This window comes from Microcaecilia unicolor, chromosome 1 (assembly GCF_901765095.1).
Source record: "Microcaecilia unicolor chromosome 1, aMicUni1.1, whole genome shotgun sequence".
Lineage (NCBI taxonomy): Eukaryota > Metazoa > Chordata > Amphibia > Gymnophiona > Siphonopidae > Microcaecilia > Microcaecilia unicolor.
In genome coordinates this window covers 736857923-736879526 of record NC_044031.1, presented here as the reverse complement: position 1 = coordinate 736879526, position 21604 = coordinate 736857923, and the positions used below count along the sequence as shown (strand labels likewise).

General features: G+C 45.5%; 1 protein-coding gene across 1 annotated transcript in view; it reads left to right on the top strand.

Moving 5' to 3' along the window:
• Positions 1–21604, top strand: part of POLG (DNA polymerase gamma, catalytic subunit) — an 89106-nt gene that overhangs the window by 22301 nt on the left and 45201 nt on the right. The window contains 2 exon segments of the mRNA XM_030189692.1: positions 6146–6291; positions 13660–13786. Coding sequence (XP_030045552.1) covers positions 6146–6291; positions 13660–13786 — 273 coding nt within the window.

Sequence of the window (21604 nt, the reverse complement as noted above, 5' to 3'; positions counted from 1 at the left end):
CACTTGCAATATAGCTCACCAGCAACTCTCACCAGAGAAGTGGTATGACCCACTTAAAGTTTTACATATATATATATACCAGCAACTGAGCACCTGAACAACTCTCACCAGAGAAGTGGCATGGCTCACTTGCAATATAGCTCACCAGCAACTCTCACCAGAGAAGTGCTATGACCCACTTAAAGTTTTACATATATATATACCAGCAACTGAGCACCCGAACAACTTTCACCAGAGAAGTGGCATGGCTCACTTGCAATATAGCTCACCAGCAACTCTCACCAGAGAAGTGGCATGGCTCACTTGCAATATAGCTCACCAGCAACTCTCACCAGAGAAGTGGTATGACCCACTTAAAGTTTTACATATATATATACCAGCAACTGAGCACCCGAACAACTCTCACCAGAAAAGTGGCATGGCTCACTTGCAATATAGCTCACCAGCAACTCTCACCAGAAAAGTGGCATGGCTCACTTGCAATATAGCTCACCAGCAACTCTCACCAGAGAAGTGGCATGGCTCACTTGCAATATAGCTCACCAGCAACTCTCACCAGAGAAGTGGCATGGCTCACTTGCAATATAGCTCACCAGCAACTCTCACCAGAGAAGTGGTATGACCCACTTAAAGTTTTACATATATATATACCAGCAACTGAGCACCCGAACAACTCTCACCAGAGAAGTGGCATGGCTCTCTTAAAGTGTTATATATATATACATACCCACATATAAACATATAGATATATACCTACACATATATACCAGCCACTAAGACCACCAGCAACTCCAACCAGAGACGCGGCATGGCCCACCTAAAATTCCATAAATACTAGCATCTGGGTTTTTTATTTATTTATTTATTTATTTTTTAATATTCCATTGAAAAGAAGCCGAAATACGGGAGGGGCCTGGTCCAGTCCGGAGGGATTAAAGGAAAGCAAATTAGCAGGTAAGGTCTAATTTCTCCTTAACGAACAGTTCTCATAATGTTCAAGAGATTGACCGACAAGACCCTGTTTCAAGGTTGTATCAGGGACAGTCCTATAAATACATAATAACATCACATTTAAGGATCAGCTGATCTCAAACGGACCAATAGTAATTTACAGCAGCGAACTCCAGTCCAATTCCAAGTTTATCTCAGCAGGAAATACAGTTCCCAATTTAAAAATCTACGATTGCTCCTTATAGTTCAGTATAGCATTTGATCCTTAAATGTGAGCGTCCTCGCACCAGCGCCATTTTGGAAGATATAATGGATGAAAATTGAAGAGCTGTGGCCTGACATGAGTACGCTGAACGAGTTCTAAATTTTAACTTTTAGATTTTAAGTGTAAGTACTGTTTTTGTACAATTTATAATGATGTTAAGATGCAGCCTCGAAACAGGGTCCTGTCAGTCGGTCTATTAGACATTATGACAGCTGTTCGTTAATAAAGATCTTAAGAATCTAGCTGAGCTTTCATAATGTTGTTTTGGATTTATATTCAGCCCCCGCCTGAGATTACATCTACTATTTGAAACTGGATACAGAAGGACCATGGCTTAAATTCTAGGGGAATGATCTGGACCCCGGTTCTGCCACTTGTAGCAGGTGTGTTCTGCTCAGTGCATTTTGTCTAGCAAAAAAGGTGCTGGTACTCAAATGCCAGGCCACCCTTCAGGACCCACCCCACAATAACCAGGCCTCCTGCAACCAGTCACAGAATGGAGTGGAGGAGTGGCCTAGTGGTTAGGGTGGTGAACTTTGGTCCTGGGGAACTGAGTTCAATTCCCGGCACAGGCAGCTCCTTGAGACTCTGGGCAAGTCACTTAACCCTCCATTGCCCGCCACATTGAGCCTGCCATGAATGGGAAAGCGCGGGGTACAAATGTAACAAAAAAAAAAAATCTATGACAAGGCAGAATTGGTTTGTAGAGCCTGAGCTCTTTCATTAAAACTTGGGGACCATGGGTCAATTTTAGCAGACAATGGAAAAGGTGCTGGTACTCAGTACCCCCTCAAAAAAAGCCCTGGTTCTGCTCCAGCCCCTGCTTTCCAAGAAATCTACAAGGAAGAGGAGAAAAGGAGGGTGATCCTGGAGCATTCACTCTGCTCTCTAATCCAGCCTCTGTTTGCCTATTGTTCCTGCCCCTTCTCCTGGCTCTACCGTTCCACCTCTTCCCGGTCAAGTCTTCAGCTCCCTAGGCCAGCTAAGGTGGTGGATGCTGCTGAGGGGGGGCATCATTGTCTGTAGGGAGCCCTAGTACAGGGAACCCAGCTGAGGGCCATTACTAGGTGAGTTCAGAGGAAGGTATTAAAAGGAGGGGGGGGGGGGGAAGCTATGTGTAGTTACAGGTGAAGGCGCCTGGTGCCAGATCCCAGCCCCAGTCCCAGCTGATCTGGAGGCCCAAAGAAGGAGGAGGAAGTTGCGCTGCCCCCCCCTCCACTACATACACACACCCACAGGCCACTTCATAACGTAGTAAATGGGCAGATAAAGACCAGAGTGGCCCATCTAGTCTTCCCAGTAAGGTGACTAGGTTTTTAACTGCCACTCTGTGCAGGTTACCTCCTCTTTCTCATGCCTTCTTAGAACTGCAAAAAGTCATTGCATTGCTACGTCTTGCATGCCTCCGATGCTAGGACTCCTCACGCATACTGCGCTTGGGGAGTCCTGGAGTCGGAGACTGGAGGCATGCCACCGACTTCCTGTTTCTTTATCGTCTGCTCCAGACCATTCCCGACAATTGGGTATAGGTAGCCCTACCAGCAGAGGGAGACTGAGAACTACTGACTGCCAACTTTGTATAGGGCTCTGTTCATCCCTGACCCCTTCAGTATTTCTTAGTCTCCAAGCAGAGGGAAGTGAATGGTTCTGTGCAGCCCTACCTTTTTATCTCTGAGGGTGTGCCCTTGTTGGCCTTAAATTAAAAAAAAAAAAAGGTGTAAGAATGCAGCAGCAAATTTCTTTGGCTGGCGGGGCATCGGCATCCTCACCAGCAGAAGTATTTTTAGCACATTGGGAAGGGGGGAGAGGAAATGCATTGCCCCTGTTCGGCACCGGTATCCCACTCAAATCTTCCTCGGTGAAGACCGAAGCAAAGAACTCATTTATTTTTTCTGCTATTTCTTTGTCGTCCTTGATCGCCCCTTTTACACCCCGGTCATCCAGCGGGCCAACCAATTCTTTTGCCGGTTTTCTACTTTTAACGTATCTAAAAAGAATTTTACTATCAGTTTTTGCTTCTAACGCTATCTTTCTATGAAAATCCCTCTTTGCCTTTCTTATCAGCTTTTTGCATCTGACTTTTGACATTCCTTATGCCGCTTCTTATTTTCCTTATTCGGTTCCTTCTTCCATTTTCTGAAGGATTCCTTTTTTAGCTCCAATAGCCACCTTTACCTCACTTTTTAACCACGCCGGCCGTCGTTTTGTTTTCCGTCCTCCTTTTCTGATAAGTGGAATATGTTTGGCCTGGGCCTCCAGGACGGTGTTTATGAACAGCATCCACGCCTGTTGTAGGTTTCTTACCTTCTCAGTCGCTCCTCTTAAGTTTTTCTTTTACCGTTTTTCTCATTTTATCATAGCTTCCTCTTTTAAAGTTAAACACTAACATATTTGACTTCCTATGTTTACATCTATACTCTGGAGGAAAGGAGAAACAGGGGTGTTATGATACAGATGTTCAAATATTTGAAAGGTATTAATCCGCAAACAAACCTTTTCCCGGAGACGCGAAGGCGGTAGAACGAGAGGACATGAAATGAGATTGAAGGGGGGCAGACTCAAGAAAAATGTCAGGAAGTATTTTTTCACAGGGAGAGTAGTGGATGCTTGGAATGCCCTCCCGCGGGACGTGGTGGAAATGAAAACAGTAACAGAATTCAAACACGCGTGGGATAAACATAAAGGAATCCTGTGCAGAAGGAATGGATCCTCAGGAGCTTAGTCGAGATCAGGTGGCAGAGCCGGTGGTTGGGAGGCGGGGATAGTGGTGGGCAGACTTATACGGTCTGTGCTCTGAAGAGCACAGGTACAAATCAAAGTAGGGTATACACAAAAAGTAGTACATATGAGTTATCTTTTTGGGCAGACTGAATGGACCATGTAGGTCTTTTTCTGCCGTCATCTACTATGTTACTATGTTACCTTTTTGAAAGCAAATTTCAAAGGCAATCATGTTATGATCACTGTTGTCAAGCGGCCCCCAGACCGCTACCTCCCGTAAAAGATCATGCGCTCCACAAATGACTAAGTCTAGAATTTTTCCTTCTCTCGTCGGCTCCTGTACCAGCTGCTCAATAAAGCTGTCCTTTATTTCATCGAGGAAATTTACCCTAGCGTGCCCTGACTGTGGGGCTTTGGCATCTAGTGTTGAAGTCTCCTCTTTGTAACTCCCATTTTCTTCCAATAAGAGCAAGGTTGAAGTTTTTTCAAAGCTTTCTACACATCAGGAAAAAAATCCATAGATTTTTATCAGTAATCCTTCAAATTCTCTTCTGTGTCGAGCAATGGCATAGTCACTGGGGGGAAGCCTCAGGGACCTAGGCTGAGGCCCCCTCCAAAATTGTGGTATCAGTGGATTGATCATGCAAGAGGTGCATTAGAGGCGAAACAAGCTATTGACTTCGCTGTTCAGGCAGCACAGGAGAGGGCTCAGGCAGAGGACTGGTTCAGCTAGTGGGGCTTGGGTATCCCCACCAGTAAAGGTAGGATTTAACTGCCTGAGGGAAGGGGGCGAAGATATAAGAGGAAATGTGTGGCTCCCTAGCCCCCCTCCCCTTTGTTCTGTATGTGTACTCATTGCCTCTCTGCTCATGTATTCAGTGCTTCTCACTATCTGGATAACAGCACTGAGTATCCTTGATTAATTTACATAGTACAGCGAACCTTTAAAACCCTAACTGCAGTGTTTAAGTATCACCACGGACATTAATGCACCTTTTCGTGGGGCCCCTGACTCTTCATTCCACTAGCTAAAAATGATATGGATGATAGTCAAAAAAACAAGAATCTGCAGAATAGCAATATAAATTTTAAAATGAAAGTATCAAGTTGAGGGTTCTGTAAAATAAAGGCCCTGGGTCGTTCACATAGATTTTTTTTTGTCTGTAGATACAAAGGCCTATTCAGTGGCTGTTACCTGGATAAGTGCTGCTCACCAGGGCCAGCCACTGATTTCCAGCGGCATGATCTAGATAGCACCAGGGGAGTCGGGGGGGGGGGGGGGGGGGAATGGAGCCGTAAATTATCTGAGTACTGCCATTTATTCCGCACAGGTACCCAGATAAGCATCTGAGTAAGTTAGGACACTAGAATATTTTATTTATTTATTTAGATTTTGCTCACACCTTTTTCAGTAGTAGTTGAAGGTGAGTTACATTCAGGTACTCTGGATATTTCTTTGTCCCAGGAGGGCTCACAATCTAAGTTTGTACCTGAGGCAATGGAGGGTTAAGTGACTTGCCCAACATCACAAGGAGCAGCAGCGGGATTTGAACCGGCCACCTCTGGATTGCAAGACCGGTGCTATAACCACTAGGCCACTCCTCCACTCCAATAGGAATAGCTGTCCTAACTTACCCGGACGCAGGAAACAACAGCAGATCGATGCCAGATCGATTCCTGAAGAATAGAAAAGCTTTCAAATGTTTGTTGTAGGAACTACAACACTTGGAGGTGAATTAAAAGTCAAAACCCAACATGGCTGTGTTTTGCCCACAAAAGGGCTGTATCAGGGGAATTACACCAGTGCGAGGTTAAGGGAAGATCCACCAGAACTACCTCAATTATACAACATGTCTCCTCCAAAACAGCACAATGTCCTAACTAACCCAGATGTGTATGTAGGTACTGGTGCTCTATGTCGGCCATACCCGTATATCCAGTGGCAATATCTGGGTACAGCTTGGCACTGAGTAGCCAGGTAAAACTTTAAACTCTGTGATTGGCATTTTAATGCAATGCCGACTGCAGAGTTTAAATATTGGGAGGTTTTTTTTTCTAGTGATTGCCAGTAGTTGTACGTACGATAACACATTGTAAGGCTATAGAGAGGCAAGAAAGCTGCCCCAATAGAACATTTTTGGTTTTTAGAACTCTTTGACAGCTAATGGCCACACAGTTCAGGCTGGTTAACATTTGCTTTTCTTTTAGATATAAAGAAGACCCATGGCTTTGGGACCTGGAGTGGGATGTCCAAGAGTTTAAGCAGAAAAAGAGGCCAAGAAAGAAACAAGAAAATGAACGCGTTGGAAAATCTGAGGCTGCAGGAAAGCCCCCAGCGCTGGACTCGCAGGAAGGTCAAATAACTTAAATACCGCTGTCTAAATTGTTCCTTGGTGATCTGATCTGGGGAGAGAGCAATAGAGCAGCTCTTCTGCATTAAGCAGTGGGCTAAAAGACTGAAAAACTGTTTAGGGGCAGTTTCCAAACTCTCTCCCCCCTCCCCCATTTACAAAAGCTGTGCTAGCATCTGCTGGTGCGGTTATCACCACACAGCCCATTCATTTTGTAAATAGGGAGGTTTATTAGAACAAAGCCTGTACATATTTTTTAACTTGTGTGCTTTGTACCAGTTCTCAAAAAGAGAATACATGTATACATTACTTGGAGACAGGTACAGAGAGGGCTAGATTTCTGAATATGGTACCTGAGCATTAAGCACTCTTCTATAAACAGTGTGCCAAGTTGAGCGTCATTTGAGCGTAGCGTAGGGATCTGCACCTAATTTTGGGTGTGAGGATTTACACCAGCATTGGAATGCCCCCCCTCCACCACAGCCATGCCCCTTTTCAGATCTATGTGTAAAGATTTATACACACTTCTTTATGCAATACCAAGTATAAAGATACGCGTGTAAATTCCAGTTAGAGCCAAGAATTGATTATTAGCTCCCAACTATTGGTTCTAATTGTCTCGTTAGACAATTATATTGCGCACGCACATTTATATGTGCCATATATAGGATTAGGGGGAGAGCGTGCACAGTGACTTGTTCCTGTATTTTCAGCAGATAGATTTTTGCTGGAAAAGTACACACACACAATTTTGAAACTTTGTGTAGTTCCCCAGTGGGCCCAAAAAATATACATGTTTTGGGATACCATTGCAGAACTGGGCTGCATTGAGGTAGGGTGATTTTCAGATGGCCTTTAACATGGCTAAAATATGGCGGCAATTCTATTTTTAACGCACGTCCAAAACGCGCGGCAGAAATTATTTTCTACCGTGTGGTGCTAGCCAGGCGGTAATCGGCAGCGTAAGCACGCTGACGATTACCACCCAGTTAACACGTGAGACCTTACCGCTAAGTCAGTGGGTGGCGGTAAGGTTTCAGGCCCAAAATGGACGCGTGCTCGTTTTAATTTTGCCGCACATGCATTTTCGGTCACAAAAAAGGGGCCTTTTTTGCAGGCACACTGAAAAGTGAACCTGCGCACTTCCAATACATACGCCTACACCAGTGCAGGCCATTTTTCAGCGTGTCTTAGTAAAAGGGCCCCTGAGTTATAGGTGTAAGTGGGAGTCCCGCCTATGCCCTGCCTGTGGGTATACCCCCCTTGCAAATACCCACTTAACTTGCATAGGAGTCTTTTTACTAAGCTTTGGAAATAAAGGCCCTAAGTTAGCAGTAGGGGCCGTTTTAGCCTGCACGCTAGGGCCCTTTTTACTGCAGTGTATTTTAAAAAAAAATCCCCCGGCGCACATGACCATGTGGTACGAGAATTCTTACTTCATGGCCATGCGGGAGCCCTTACTGCCACCCATTGAGGTGGCGATAAGGGCTCCTGCTCTAACCCGGCGGTAACCGGGCAGCGCACGACAATGGCCAATTACTGCCACACAAGCCATTGCCGGAGGTTTTCTTTTTCCCCTGGAAATGGCGCGCTCAGGGTGGGACTACCGCCAGTGGCCGCATTGGGCCAGCAATAGTCCCGGAAGAGCGAGCGGTAAGCCCGCATTGGGCTTACTACCGCTCTGTAAAAGGGCGACCCAGTGCATATTTGCAGAATAGGGTTTAAGCGGCATGCTGACATGTCAACATTCTAAACATGTACATGTGGAAATGTTAGTGCCTAGGTTATGGAATTTCCCTCACATATGACAGATAATCTTCAACCAGCCTGTTGCGTGTTCTGCTCTGTCATGTTTGCATTCAGAGCCTACACACAGGGGACATTTAGTTTGGATGTTGTAGTGATCTGATTAAAGCAGGGCTGTGAGAATGTTTCAAGCAAAGCACAAGGCTCCTTGTGAGAAGGCTTCCTGACCCCTTGTGAAGAGAAGGGAAAGGGGGAAATGGGACTTGATATACCGCCTTTCTGAGGTTTTTGCAACTACATTCAAAGTGGTTTACATATATTCAGATACTTATTTTGTACCAGGGGCAATGGAGGGTTAAGTGACTTGCCCAGAGTCACAAGGAGCTGCAGTGGGAATTGAACTCAGTTCCCCAGGATCAAAGTCCACTGCACTAACCACTAGGCTACTCCTCCACTCCACGGCCCAAGAGTTTTCTGCTTATGTCATTAACAGCAAAGCAGAATATTATTGTATTTCAGTTTAATTACTTTGCTTTGCAAATCCAAGCACCAGGCAAGTTCATTAGGCATTTCCCTGCCTCAGATGGCTTATAACAGGGCTGAGCAACCACAGGCTTTGAGGCCACAACCCAGTCAAGTTTTCAAGATTTTCACAATGGTGTCCCACAGATCAATCCAGAGACTTGTGGGTTGTGTCCCTCTACCAGCAGGTGGAGATAGAGAGAACCTCCGATGTTTGCTATATGTGGACGTGTGCAGCCAGCTGAACCTCAATATTCTCACTATCTAGCAGGTGGAGGGACATCTCTGTGCAGCTCTGGTTTGATCGGGCGACTGGTGTCCTTTGGGCCTAGTTTAGCACAGACGGGTTGAGTGGCTGTTTGCAGCTTGTGGTGTACACCTGGTGGTGCCAGATCCCTCCCGGTCTCCCCCTACCTTTCCTCCGTCGCCCAGGGCTGTTGGCCTGATCGGGTGTTTCCTTTCTCTCCTGACTAAAAAAAAAAAAAAAAGACTTTGTTTTTGTTTAATCATACGGAGGAACTAGACGTTCTGCAGAGTCAGTTTTGGGGCAGGCGTTTGTGGAGCATGTCAGTGCCTTCCGAGGCGGCTAAGCGCTGCTTCCAGAGTGGGAGCCGGAGAGCAGCATCAGGGGAGTGTGAGTCCTGCTGCCGTCAGCCCGCAGCGGGTGTTCAGCGCGACGGGGGTTCCCCTCAGGTGTCCGGTGAGTCGGAAGCGCAGGGGATAGTTTCGGTGGTTTCCTCGAGGCAGTTAGTGCAGCACACGTTGGCGGGCACCATTTTTTCCTCTCAGGTGCGACCCGCTTTGCACATGGCGGTTGATAGACAAGAGGCGCAACGTGCTTCTGTGGCACAGGCTCAGATGGAGGGAAGCGATGTACAGGGAGCAGGGGAGTCTCTTGCAGTTCCTTTTTCCCCGGATTTTGTTTTATTAATGCACAAGGCCTTTCTTTTGAAGAAGTCAAGAGCTTCTCTTCAGGCAGCCCTGTCTCTTCCTCAGCAAACTTCGGTTGCTGCAGCCTCTCAGTCTTTCCTGCCAAAACGTCCCCGGGTGGAGATTTTGGATCCAGAGGAGCTATCTGACACAGATGGCCCGGTTTTGTCTCTGGGCTCTCCCTCAGAATCTTTGGATTTGGCAAATGAGGTCACCCTGCCCTCTGAAGAGGGGGATGATCAGACAGCTGCCTGCCTTTTTCGCAGGGAAGAGCTTCCCTCCCTGATTGTTAGGGCTTTTGAGGTTTTGGCCATTTCCCCCCTGAATCGTCAGGGGGAACAGGTTCGGTGTCCTCTATTATGTCTGACACCAAATGCCCACATCTTTCCTTTCATGTGCATGAGGCCATGAAGATCCTTATTTCGATGCAATGGGATACTCCGGACAGTGGGCTTAAGGTTACTTAGAACTATGTCGCATCTTTACGTGCTACCTGCTCCTGACTTAGACTTGCTGAAGGTCGCTACGGTGGATTCCTTAATCATAGCGGTCACTAAGAAAACCACTCTCCCTATGGAGGGTGGCATGGCACTCAAGGACCCTCAGGATCGTAAGTTGGAGACTTGCTTGAAGCTGTCCTTGAAGTAGCGGCCCTTTCCCTGCAGGCCTCAGTTTGTGGCTCCTATGCGGCGCTGGCATGCTTATCGTGGGTACAGAAAGCCTCCTACTACTACTACTACTTAACATTTCTAGAGCGCTACTAGGGTTACGCAGCGCTGTACAATTTAACAAAGAGAGACAGTCCCTGCTCAAAGAGCTTACAATCTAATAGACATCTAATACAATCTAATAGATCTCCTCTCTGGAAGATCTCGTGGCTGTTTTGCCGGCCTTGGAGTCCGGTTTAGCCTTCCTTGCGGATCTTCTTTATGATCTTTTGAGGGCTTTGGCGAAGGAGGTTTCCCTAGTGGTCACTGCACGTCGCTGGCTGTGGTTGCGGCATTGGGCTGCAGAGGTGGCCTCTAATTCACGTTTAGCAAGGCTTCCTTTTAGGGGAAAGCCTTTGTTTGGTACAGACTTAGAACAGATAGTGAAGGACCTCGGTGACTCTAAGGGCCAGCGCCTCCCGGAGGACAGGTCCAAGTTTGTACAACTGGTGGGACCTAGACCTAAGTTTAGGGATACACGGCGTTACCGCTGGACCTCTTTTCAGAGAGCAAGTTCTTCTCAGAGGCCTCAGCCCTTTCAAGGTGACAGGCAGGCCTTCCTTTCCGGTAACAGAAACCAGCCCGCAGCCAGGTCTGCCCAGTGATAGGGCCCTGGTCCATAAGCAGCTGGTTAGTGGGGGCAGCCTGTCCCTATTCCTGGTGGAGTGGACCAGGGTAACATCCGACAAATGGGTCTTGGAGGTTATCAGAGATGGCTACAAGTTAGAATTCGCTCGTCCGATAGTAGACTCTTTTCTGTAATCTCCTTGCAAATGTCCTGCCAAGGTGTGGGCCATTCGACTCACTCTCCTTAACTTACAACGGCTGGGTGCCGTCCAGCCTGTACCCCCAGCAGAAAGAGGGTGCGGTCGATACTCCATTTATTTTGTGGTGCCAAAAAAGGGCGGTTCTTGGCGATCCGTCTTAGATCTCAAGTGCGTCAACAGGTCCTTACGGGTTCGGCTTTTCTGCATGGAAACCTTCTGATCGGTGATCACAGTGGTACAGCCAGGGGAGTTTTTGACCTCTCTCGATCTCAGAGGCCTATTTACACATTCCAATCTTGCTTTGCAGTGCTCAGTCGTCATTTTCAATTCAAAGCGATGCCCTTCGGCCTAGCCACAGCGCCTCTTTTTCCAAGGTCCTGGTAGTAGTGGCGGCCTATCTCAGGAAGGAAGGGATTCAAGTCCATCCCTATCTAGACGACTGGCTTGTGCAGGTGTCTTCTTTCGAGGAGAGTTGGCGGGCAACCGACAAAGTGGTCGGGTTGCTTCAGTCACTTGGTTGGGTGATCAACTTCCCGAACTTCACAAAGTGCAGCCTAATGCCTTCCCAAACACTGGAATACTTGAGGGTGTGCTTCGATACCCAAACAGGGATAGTTTCTCTTCCTTCAGCTCGAGCTCAGCAGTTACAGGCTCAGTTACGAGCGCTGTTTCAAACTCCGAACCCACGGGCTTGGGACTATGTACAAGTTCTAGGTTCCATTGCCTCCACCTTGGACGTGGTAAAGTGGGCCAGAGCTCACATGCGTCCCCTCCAGTGGCACCTTCTGAGCCATTGGTCTCCGCTCTCGGAGGATTAAGAGGTTCGGGTGCCATGTTCGGCCCATCTTCACACAATCATGCACTGGTGGTTCATTCAGAAGAATCTGGTGTTGGGCATTCCTCTGGCAACCCCGGACTGGAAGATAGTGACCACGGATGTGTCACTGTCTGGCTGGGGGGGCTCATTGCCTGCAACAGACGGCCCAGGGAATGGAAACAATAGAAAACTCTCCTGACATTGTCAGACCAATCGCCCAACATACTTCCACCACTTCTATATTTATTTATTTTGTTTTTTAATCAAACGAAGGAACATTCAGAACGGAACCCGAAAAAAAAAGTAACCAACTGCAACAAAACCGCAGACAGTAAACCCGGGGGGGGGGGGGGGGGGGCACTGGATTGATCTGTTGGGACTAATGGAAAGAAAATTATCAGCAGGTAAGAATTAATTTTTCCTTCCATGGCGTTCCACAGATCAATCCAGAGACTTGTGGGATGTATCCAAGCAGTCCTCAGTAGGGCACTTGATGTCCCACTTGACCTTCAGGTTTAAAGCAGGTCACCACCATAAAATAGAACATCACCTATAAAGTCACATTAAAATAGTAATAAAATATACAGTAATTTCATTCAACTAAGCAAGAAAACATAAAACACAAGTAGATCACTCAGAGAATCAGATCAACTGATATTTTTGGAATAACCAAGTCTTTAAAGGACACTGAAATACCATGACTTTGGCGCATTTACACTTTCACAGTTAATGCCAGGTCTGTGGTTGCTGTAACATGTAGATGAAAACCAGAGGCTTAGTAATACAAAAATCCAAAAGACAACAGTATTACTACGAATGAAATTTCTTTGGAAGGTGTGCTCCTTTATTAAAACCTGATGTGGCCACATTTCACTCTCAGGTTACGTCAGGAGTACAACTAAAATAATAAATAACATGTAATAACATGTAATAAATATCAGATAAAAATTTTTTTGACAAATAATATATAAACATTTTAAATCCATTATTCATAAAATGACAATTTTGAGAATGCATCCAAGTTTGAAATATCTAAAAATCATATAATAAATTCATAACATCATTCAATCACATTCATTCATACTATATAGTGTAATCATAGCAGTGTACTCATTGATAAGCAAATCCCAGTATCAAATGCAGGGTTGCTTTGGGTTGTAAAATACAACAGCTTTAAATCAAAACAAGATTTCATGTTAGATTCCATCTAATCAAAATGAAGCTATTCCTTCATTTTAAAATAACCTTGTAGAAATGTATGTTACCACCTATTAAATGTAAATTTTATTTGTGATAATTTGTCTGCTGTTCTGTTGCTGGGTAATGACAGGTGCCCTTGACCTGGATTGGCCACTGTCGGTGACAGGATGCTGGGCTAGATGGACCTTTGGTCTTTCCCAGTATGGCACTACTTATGTACTTATGTACTTATAGATACCCAGATGATGTTATACAGTAGACTCATCACACAGCAACAGGGCTGCTTAAAAGGAGGTGCCCACTTACAGAAAAAAACCTCCTTAAGACCTGGCAGTAATGATATATTTAGCATGCTGTGAGGAGCAGAGAGGGAGGGGTTACATTGTCATACTTAAAAATCAACCCCAAGGGAGATATTTGCAGAAATTCCTCAAACTCCTATTTTATTTACTATTTGCTGAATGTCCGATTGTTTTGGGCACTGGAGATTGAAGGTACATTTTTTTCTGTTAAAAGATGACTTGTACCATCCTCCATTCTAAGTCCTTGTCTGTTTCTGTTAGATTGTGACATAGACCTGACAGATAAAATACAGGACTAGAATTGTACTGGAGGCATTTAACCTGCTGACTTGTTGAGGTACGGTGGAGAAAATTGCAGTGTTTCTTCTCTTGTTAAACAGATCCTGGACCCCCTAGTGAAGAAGAGGAGGGAAAAATCCCTGCTGGCAAGATTTTCCTGGAGAAACTGAAGGAGACAACCATAGATTTACTACCCAAGAGACAGCAGCACTTGCCAGGCCACCCAGGGTAAGCAGGTGTGGGAGGGGCAGGGAAGACGTGCAGGGCATCCTGACCATATAATTAAAAAATGTGAGCATCCCAGTTCATGAATGCTGCCAGGAATCTCTCTCCAAAACACACTGAGAACATCGGTTTAATAGCATGGTCTGAATAAGATATGGAGGCGGTGCTTTCCACTCTTAAGTGCTTGTTCTGTATTTTAATCATGAAATTTACTGGAACAGCTATTTATTTGAAATCCAGCTCACTAAATACTTGCTGTATGCATCACTCCAACCTTCTGCTTTTGCTCTTCTGTGTTCATTTCCTTTTAGATATTACATTGCTAGAATTAGTGAGCATGATCTATTCATCTTCAGGTTGACATCAGTGCTTCAAGTTCAATACCCATTTCTTTCCTTTTTCCTGTTATTGCACCAATCGGTGGTGCAACCCAGCAATAACATTGATAGAGCAGAGAATAAAGGAAAAATGTTTTCCATGGTAACCGATACTGTGGTTCCTTTTTATTGGAAATAATGTCTTCTGCTTCGGGTATTGTCATTTTACAGTTTCATAACAGGGCTCAGAAGGAGATTGGATAGCTCAGTGGGAGACGGGTCAGTCAGAAGCGTCAGGGGCGCAAAAGTGACTTCAGGACATCCTTAAATCATAACCACTGAACACTGGGAATGCATGGGAAGGACTGGCCTTCTCTGCCCGTAGGCCATTGTTCACACATATCGTAAGCACCCACTACTGTTCACTGTCAGAGACTCGTGGGGGTGGGGGGGGGGGACAATTCTATAAAGGGCACTAAAAATTAGATACCCAAAATCTATGTGCTAAGATAGTATTCTCTAATGGCATCTGGGCACCCAGAATCTATTATAGCATAGAACCTAAATTGGCATTTGGGCACCAATATTTAGGTGCCTACACGTATACCAGATAAAAGGTGTGGCAGCCTAATTGTTGGCATCTAGATGCATAACTTGCAGTATTCTATAAGTTTGGTGCATAAGCAGTCGCGTAGGAAGGGTGGGGTGGTCAGCCCCGGGTGCACGCCGCTGGGGGGGTGTTGGCTCCGCTGGTTCCCTGCTCTCTCTCTGCCCCGGAGCAGGTTACTTCCTGTTCCGGGGCAGAGAGAGCAGGGAACCAGCGGAGCCGACTCATCTCCCAGCGACATGCACTCGGGGCGGAGCGGCTCTCCCACCCGTCCCCTTTCCTACGCCAGTGGTAAGAATGCACTCGGGGGGGGGGGGGGGGGGCGCCGTGCTGCACCCAGGGGGGGGGTGCGCAGCGGCGACCCGCCCCGGGTGTCAGGCGCCCTCGCTATGGCACTGTGCATAAGTACGTGAACCACCCATGCCCCACCCATATGCAAGCCCCCTTTGCAATTACATACTAAAGCACTTAAGCATCAGTGATAGAAGAGCGCCTAAGTGTGTGATCCAGCATGCCCTGCCCATGCCCCACCCACGTGCACACTCCCTTTGCAATTACATACTAAGGGCCCCTTTTACCAAGCTTCAGCAAAATGGGGCCGGTGCTGGCGTCAGCGTGTGTTTTACACGCGCGCCGAGGCCCCCTTTTACCGCAGCTGTTAAATTGGAAGTCTCGCCTTCCTGCAGGAAATGGCCGCGTGGCAAGTAAAGCACTTGCCACGCAGCCATTTCGGAGTGGGGGGGGGGGGAGCCTTTACCGCCACCCATTGAGGTGGCGATAAGGGCTTCCGCGTTAGGGCAGCGCAGCACTGCTCAATTACCACCGGGTACACTCCAGTGCTACAAAAATAAATTAATTTTTGTAGTGCCAGAAATGACGGCACGCTAGGGGTGGGAAGTACCGCCGGGCTGCTGCGGTAGCCTGGTGGTACTTCCTGTATAGCAGGCGGTAAGCCCTTGTTAGGCTTACCGCCAGTTAGTAAAAGGAGCCCTTAAGCACTTAGGCATTACTATTAGAATAGTGTGTAACTGCTATTTACCCCCATTTGGGCACCTTACTTCTGTTTGAACACCTAAAGTTAGGTATTCAAACAAAAGGAGTGGCGGAGTAGCCTAGTAGTTAGTGCAGACCTGAGAACCAAGGGAACCAGGTTCGATTCCCATTGCAGCTACTCGTGACCCTGGGAAGTCACTTTATTTATTTCTGTGCAAAACTTTCTGTACTGACCTAGCTGACGGGCAGAACAGAGCAGTTTACAGGCTAAGATAGAGAACATGAAAAGGAACTTCATTAATTATAGAAAAGCAGGATAGTTAAGTCTGAAAGACAAGCATAGCTAAAAGAAAAAAAAAAACAATTTAAACAGGTTGACCTTTGCAATACACACTTAACCAAGACCTTAGAGAAAACGGCACCACTAAAAGATTTCTTATGCCCTACTCACAAACGCTCACCTTGGTTTTCTCCGGAACATTGGATCCTTAAACGCAAAGGACAGAAACTGGAAAGGAAATGGTGGAAATCTTGCCTGGATGAGGCGAGGATAAACTGTACGAAGCACACGACAAAGTATCGCCAAGCCTTAACACAACCAAAAAAAAAAAAAAAAAAAAACAATATTTCTCTCAATGGATTGCACAGGCTGCCAGTTCAACCAAGCAGCTGTTCACTATAGTAAACAGCCTACTGCAACCCCCCACAACAGAACCAGCCTGCCCAGTAAAAACTGCAATGATTTTGCTGCATACTTTGCTAACAAAATTACAAACCTCCACCAAGATTTACAGGCAATCCCACCCAGCCTCCAATCAGTTAACCAGGAGTGCACAAACTCGCCCCCTCCTGACACAGACATATGGGACACTTTTAACCCAATAAAGAGAGGAGAGCCTTGACAAAATCCTAAGAGATCTTTGACCAACTACCTGCTCCCTCGACCCTACCCATCAAAGATAGTGCAGCAGGCAAGCATTGGCCTCATAGAAGGTGCCACTAAAACTGTGAACTCCTCTCTTTCTAATTGGCAACTACCAACAGCATTAAAAATGCCAGTGGTTCACCCTTTGCTAGAAAAACAACCTTGAACAAGATGAACTTGAAAGTTACCAGCCAGTATCCAACATCCCATTTCTAGGGAAACTTGTAGAACTATCTGTGTTCAACTCAGTGATTGACTAGAAGAGAGAAACTGGCTAGATCCATGTCAATCTGGAATCTGGATTCAGACTTTGTTGTGGAACAGAAAAGGTCCTCGTATCCCTACTAGATGATCTTCACAGAAACTGAGACAGGGGATTGAGAGGTCAATCCAGACAGACTGAGATGGCCTAGGAGCAGTGGAATTATGACCCAGCTGAGATGGATGAGGGGAAAAATTAGGATTAAAATCAAAGGAAAATATTCAGGTAGCTGGGAGTGAAGATTCATGATGTGGTGGCCCCCATCTGTGGAAGGTTTCAGTTGAGGTGAAAAGCTCAAAGGAGCAGGAAGTAGCCACATTAATTTAAAAAATTTTCATACAGGACGGTCACGTGACGCCATGGTGCGGGGCTGACGCTGGAAAGCTAAGCTCCGCGCACACTCACCCGAAAATCAGATAATTAGACTTACCCAAGGAGCGAAACGCCACAATTTCAATCATAAAAGGTGGGAAAGCGACTGGCGAGTAGAGATTGAGCGAAGAAACCGAGAATGGCAGCGAAATCAGTGAGAAAAGAACGAGACAAATCGAAACCGCCAGAAACCAAGATGGCCGACCAGCGAGATCCCGGCGAATTAGCGGTGGGATCCGCATGGCTGACGGAGATCACGGCCGAGGTTACAGCAGCGGTTGAGGCCGCGTTGGACAAAAAGCTTCAGCAATTGCTCGATCGGGCGGAGGAGGCTCATGAGCGTATAGACAGTATAAATATGGAGCTAGATGAAGGTTTGCAGCGGATTTCAGAGATGGAGGAGACGGTGGAGGCACAGAAGGAGATCAACAAGAAACTGGAGAAGAAAGTACAGGATCTGGAGACAAAGATTGATGATTTGGAAAATAGGAGCCGGCGAAATAACCTCCGTTTGGTTGGTTTACCAGAATCGCTTCTAGATAAAGATTTGCCTACCTTTTTGGAGGATTGGCTGCCGAAAACATTACATATAGAGGACAAACTACAGAGTTTTTGTATTGAACGAGCCCATAGAGTTGGGCCTCCGAGACAGCCTGAGAACAGGCCGCGAGTAGTCATACTAAAAGCTCTGAACTTTCGGCATAAACAACATATTCTGGAAGCGATAAGAGGAGGCAAAACTCTCACCTACCAAGACAAGAAGATCCTTTGTTTTCAGGATTATTCTCAGCAGGTGCAGGCGAGGAGGAAGTCCTTTGCACCTTTATGTACGGACCTTTTCAATAAAAAAATAAAATTTGCGCTCTTGTATCCGGCTAAGTTACGTCTCACGATCAATGGAGTCACTAAATTTTTGGACACTGTTGAAGCAGCTAAAGCATACATTCAACAACATGGCGGTGAATAGACCCTCAAAGGGGAAGGATATAACTACAGAAGCATCTGAGGGAGCTCCACAAGACAGGGGCTTATTTGAAACTAATTTGCTATGGGAAATCACCCCCGGAAAACTTATGGATTTCTCAAAGATTGAACATTGAAGGATGGAAAAGAGATTTAGTTAAGTCCTGATCAATGCTTGAACATATGGGATAGTGGGGATGATATAATACATATATACAACAGAGGAATCAGACATGGACTGTGGAATATACTGTTGAATTACAAGGGTCGTATGAGCATGGAGAGGCGGAATGCAAAATAAGGCTGAAAGAATACACAGAACTGAATTACAGCACAGTATGCTGAACCATTGCCAGGATGTGGTGAAAGAAGATGATCAAAGACTGGTATACGAAAAGTGATGTGTAAATTTGTGAATATGTTGGTGGTTAAGACTGGGAAGAGTTAGAGGGGTAAATAATAACGGCAGGGTGAGTGTAGGGGTTAATAAGTGACTAGTTCTTGGAACAGGAGGGAGGGAGGGAGGATTTGAAGGATGGGAGCTTGGGGGGAGAGAGGGGGGGGGTGAGAGATAGGGGGTTATATAAAATTAGGTTAACAGAACCTCAATCAGACATATGGAGTCAGAAGAGAAATAGGAGTGAGTTGAATGAGGAGTGGCTGCGTACACAAACAGCAGGAGTGGTGCTGCTGGGACACCATGACTGCTCTTATGTGAATGTGGAACATTGGTTGCTGCATAAGCGAGACTTAGGAGACTGATGGGATTAAGGATATACTCTTGGAATGTGGGGGGTATTTCATCTCCCATTAAGAGAAAGAAAATCTTACATAGTCTCAAAAAGAAAAGAGCGGATATAGCACTTCTCCAGGAGACACATTTATCGTCTCAGGAGCACCTTAAGCTTAAAACCTGGTGGGTGGGAACAGTACTGGAGACCCCAGCGGTGGGGAAGAAGGCTGGGGTAGTGATATTGTTCCATAAATCACTCCAGGTTGAGGTGGGGCAGATGTGTATTGATTCTGAAGGGAGATATATTCTGGCACAGGTCAAGGTGAATAACACCACCTACCTTATTAGTAACATATATGCCCCTAATGTGTACAGTAAGAAATTATTCCACTCTCTCATAAGTAAGATACAGCAATTTAATGTTTCGAAGAAGATAATTGGGGGTGATTTCAATATGGTAGCTGATCCCACCATGGATAAATCACACCATATAGCAGGTGCGATGGGAGGGATAGATAAAGGTATCAATTTGATGTGTGGGGCTCTGGGAGTGGTTGATGTGTGGCGGGTTCTTAACCCTAATACTAAAGATTATACGCACTATTCTAGAGCTCATCACACGCAATCGCGAATAGACTACATACTGATAGATGAAGATAGTTTTGCAGACATCTTGGAGGCAGCAATAGATCCCACGATAATTTCGGATCATGCGGCAATATCGATTGAGTTTAAAGATCTGAATGCGCAAAGTAGAGAGTTCAGATGGATATTCCCCTTAGATCTGTATTATGATCAGGATTTTAGGCAATATATTAGGAGAAAATGGGAAGAATATGCACTATATAATGATGCACACATGGATACACCAATATTGTTCTGGGAGGCTGGGAAAGCTGTGTTAAGAGGTGAGATTATAGCATACAGTGTCAGAAAGAAAAAACAGAGAGATCGAGAGATCATTAGATTGGGGGAGCAGTTGGTGCAATTGAGGAGGGCTTATGGACAAGGGGTAGCAAATCATATCCGAGAGCAACTGTTAGCCACTCAGGTAAATTTAAATGAACTGCTACATCAGCGAGCCACTAAATCTGTTGAATATTATAGATATCAATTGCATAGATTTGGGAATAAACCCGGGAAACTGATGGCAGGGCTGGTGAGGAAGGTGAAGGGGCAGAGGAGAGTGTTGGTGATCAAGACACAGAGGGGGAACCTAGTACATGATGATACAGAGATAAGAGACGTATTTAAAGATTATTATGCTAGACTATATGCCAAAAATGATGATGATGATCTAGACCCTGACATATACTTAGAAAATATCAATAAGACAAAGATCTCAGAACAACAGAAGAGGGAGCTAAATAAACCGATTGAGACTGAGGAGGTCCTTAAAGAAATTAGAGCTAGTGCCTTGCATAAAGCGGCGGGGCCAGATGGATATAGGGCTGAATTCTACAAAATTTTAATGCAGGATATAGGAGGCCCTTTAACAAAGTTCTTTAATAGATCAGTTGAATTAGGTGAACTTCCACAGTCTTTGCGATTAGCGGATATAATAGTATTTCCAAAACCTGAGAGAGATCCGACCATACCAGACTCATATAGACCAATTTCACTGATTAGTTATGAAGCCAAGCTGCTAGCTAAAATTCTGGCCTCAAGATTGGCAAAAGTATTACCAAGCATAGTGGCGACCCCTCAGGTGGGATTTATACAGGGGAGACAGAGTGGGAAAAATATTAGACTGATACTGGCATCAATAGAGAACGTACGCAGAGAGGGAGGAGATTCCTTATTGATTAGTTTCGACGCCGAAAAGGCGTTTGATCGAGTAGAGTGGGAGTTCTTGTTTGCTTCATTAAGAGCGTATGGATTTGAAGGTTACTTCACACAAGCAATCTCTATATTATATAAGAATCCTATGGCGAGAGTGCTGGTTAACGGAGCGTACTCTCGAAATTTTGTAATTAATAGAGGTACCAGACAGGGATGCCCTCTGTCTCCCTTACTGTTTGCTATTACGCTAGACCCGTTGATTCGGGAAATCATAAGTAACCCTGAGATTGAAGGTATAAAACTGGGAACCAGAGAATTTAAGATATCGGCGTTTGCCGATGACATTTTGGTTCACCTAGCTAAACCGGAGAGATCGCTACCGGTATTGATGGAGGTTTTTGAAGAATATGGGGCCTTTTCGGGATTTAAATTGAATTTTCAAAAGTCAGAGGGATTGCCCACAACCAATCTGGTAAAGGAGAAATGGAAGGGCAGGTTCCCATTGAGATGGGCGAACAAGGAATTTAAATACTTAGGCATAATACTAACAAGTGATATGAGTAGCTTATATAGACAGAATATAGACCAGTTACTGCAATACACGCGACATAAATTAGCAATATGGGAGGGACTGCCCTTAACTTTAAGCGGGCGAGTGGGTTTGTTTACAATGATACTTTTCCCAAAATGGCTGTATGTATTAAGACAATTGCCACTAGTCATACAGACTAAAGATATAAAGAAGATCCGTGGAATGTTGACTAGATTCTGTTGGAGTGGGAAAAAGGCTAAAGTTAAATTGGAATATCTCTATGGGAAAAAAACAGAGGGGGGACTGGGGCTGCCTGACATTAAACAGTATAATTG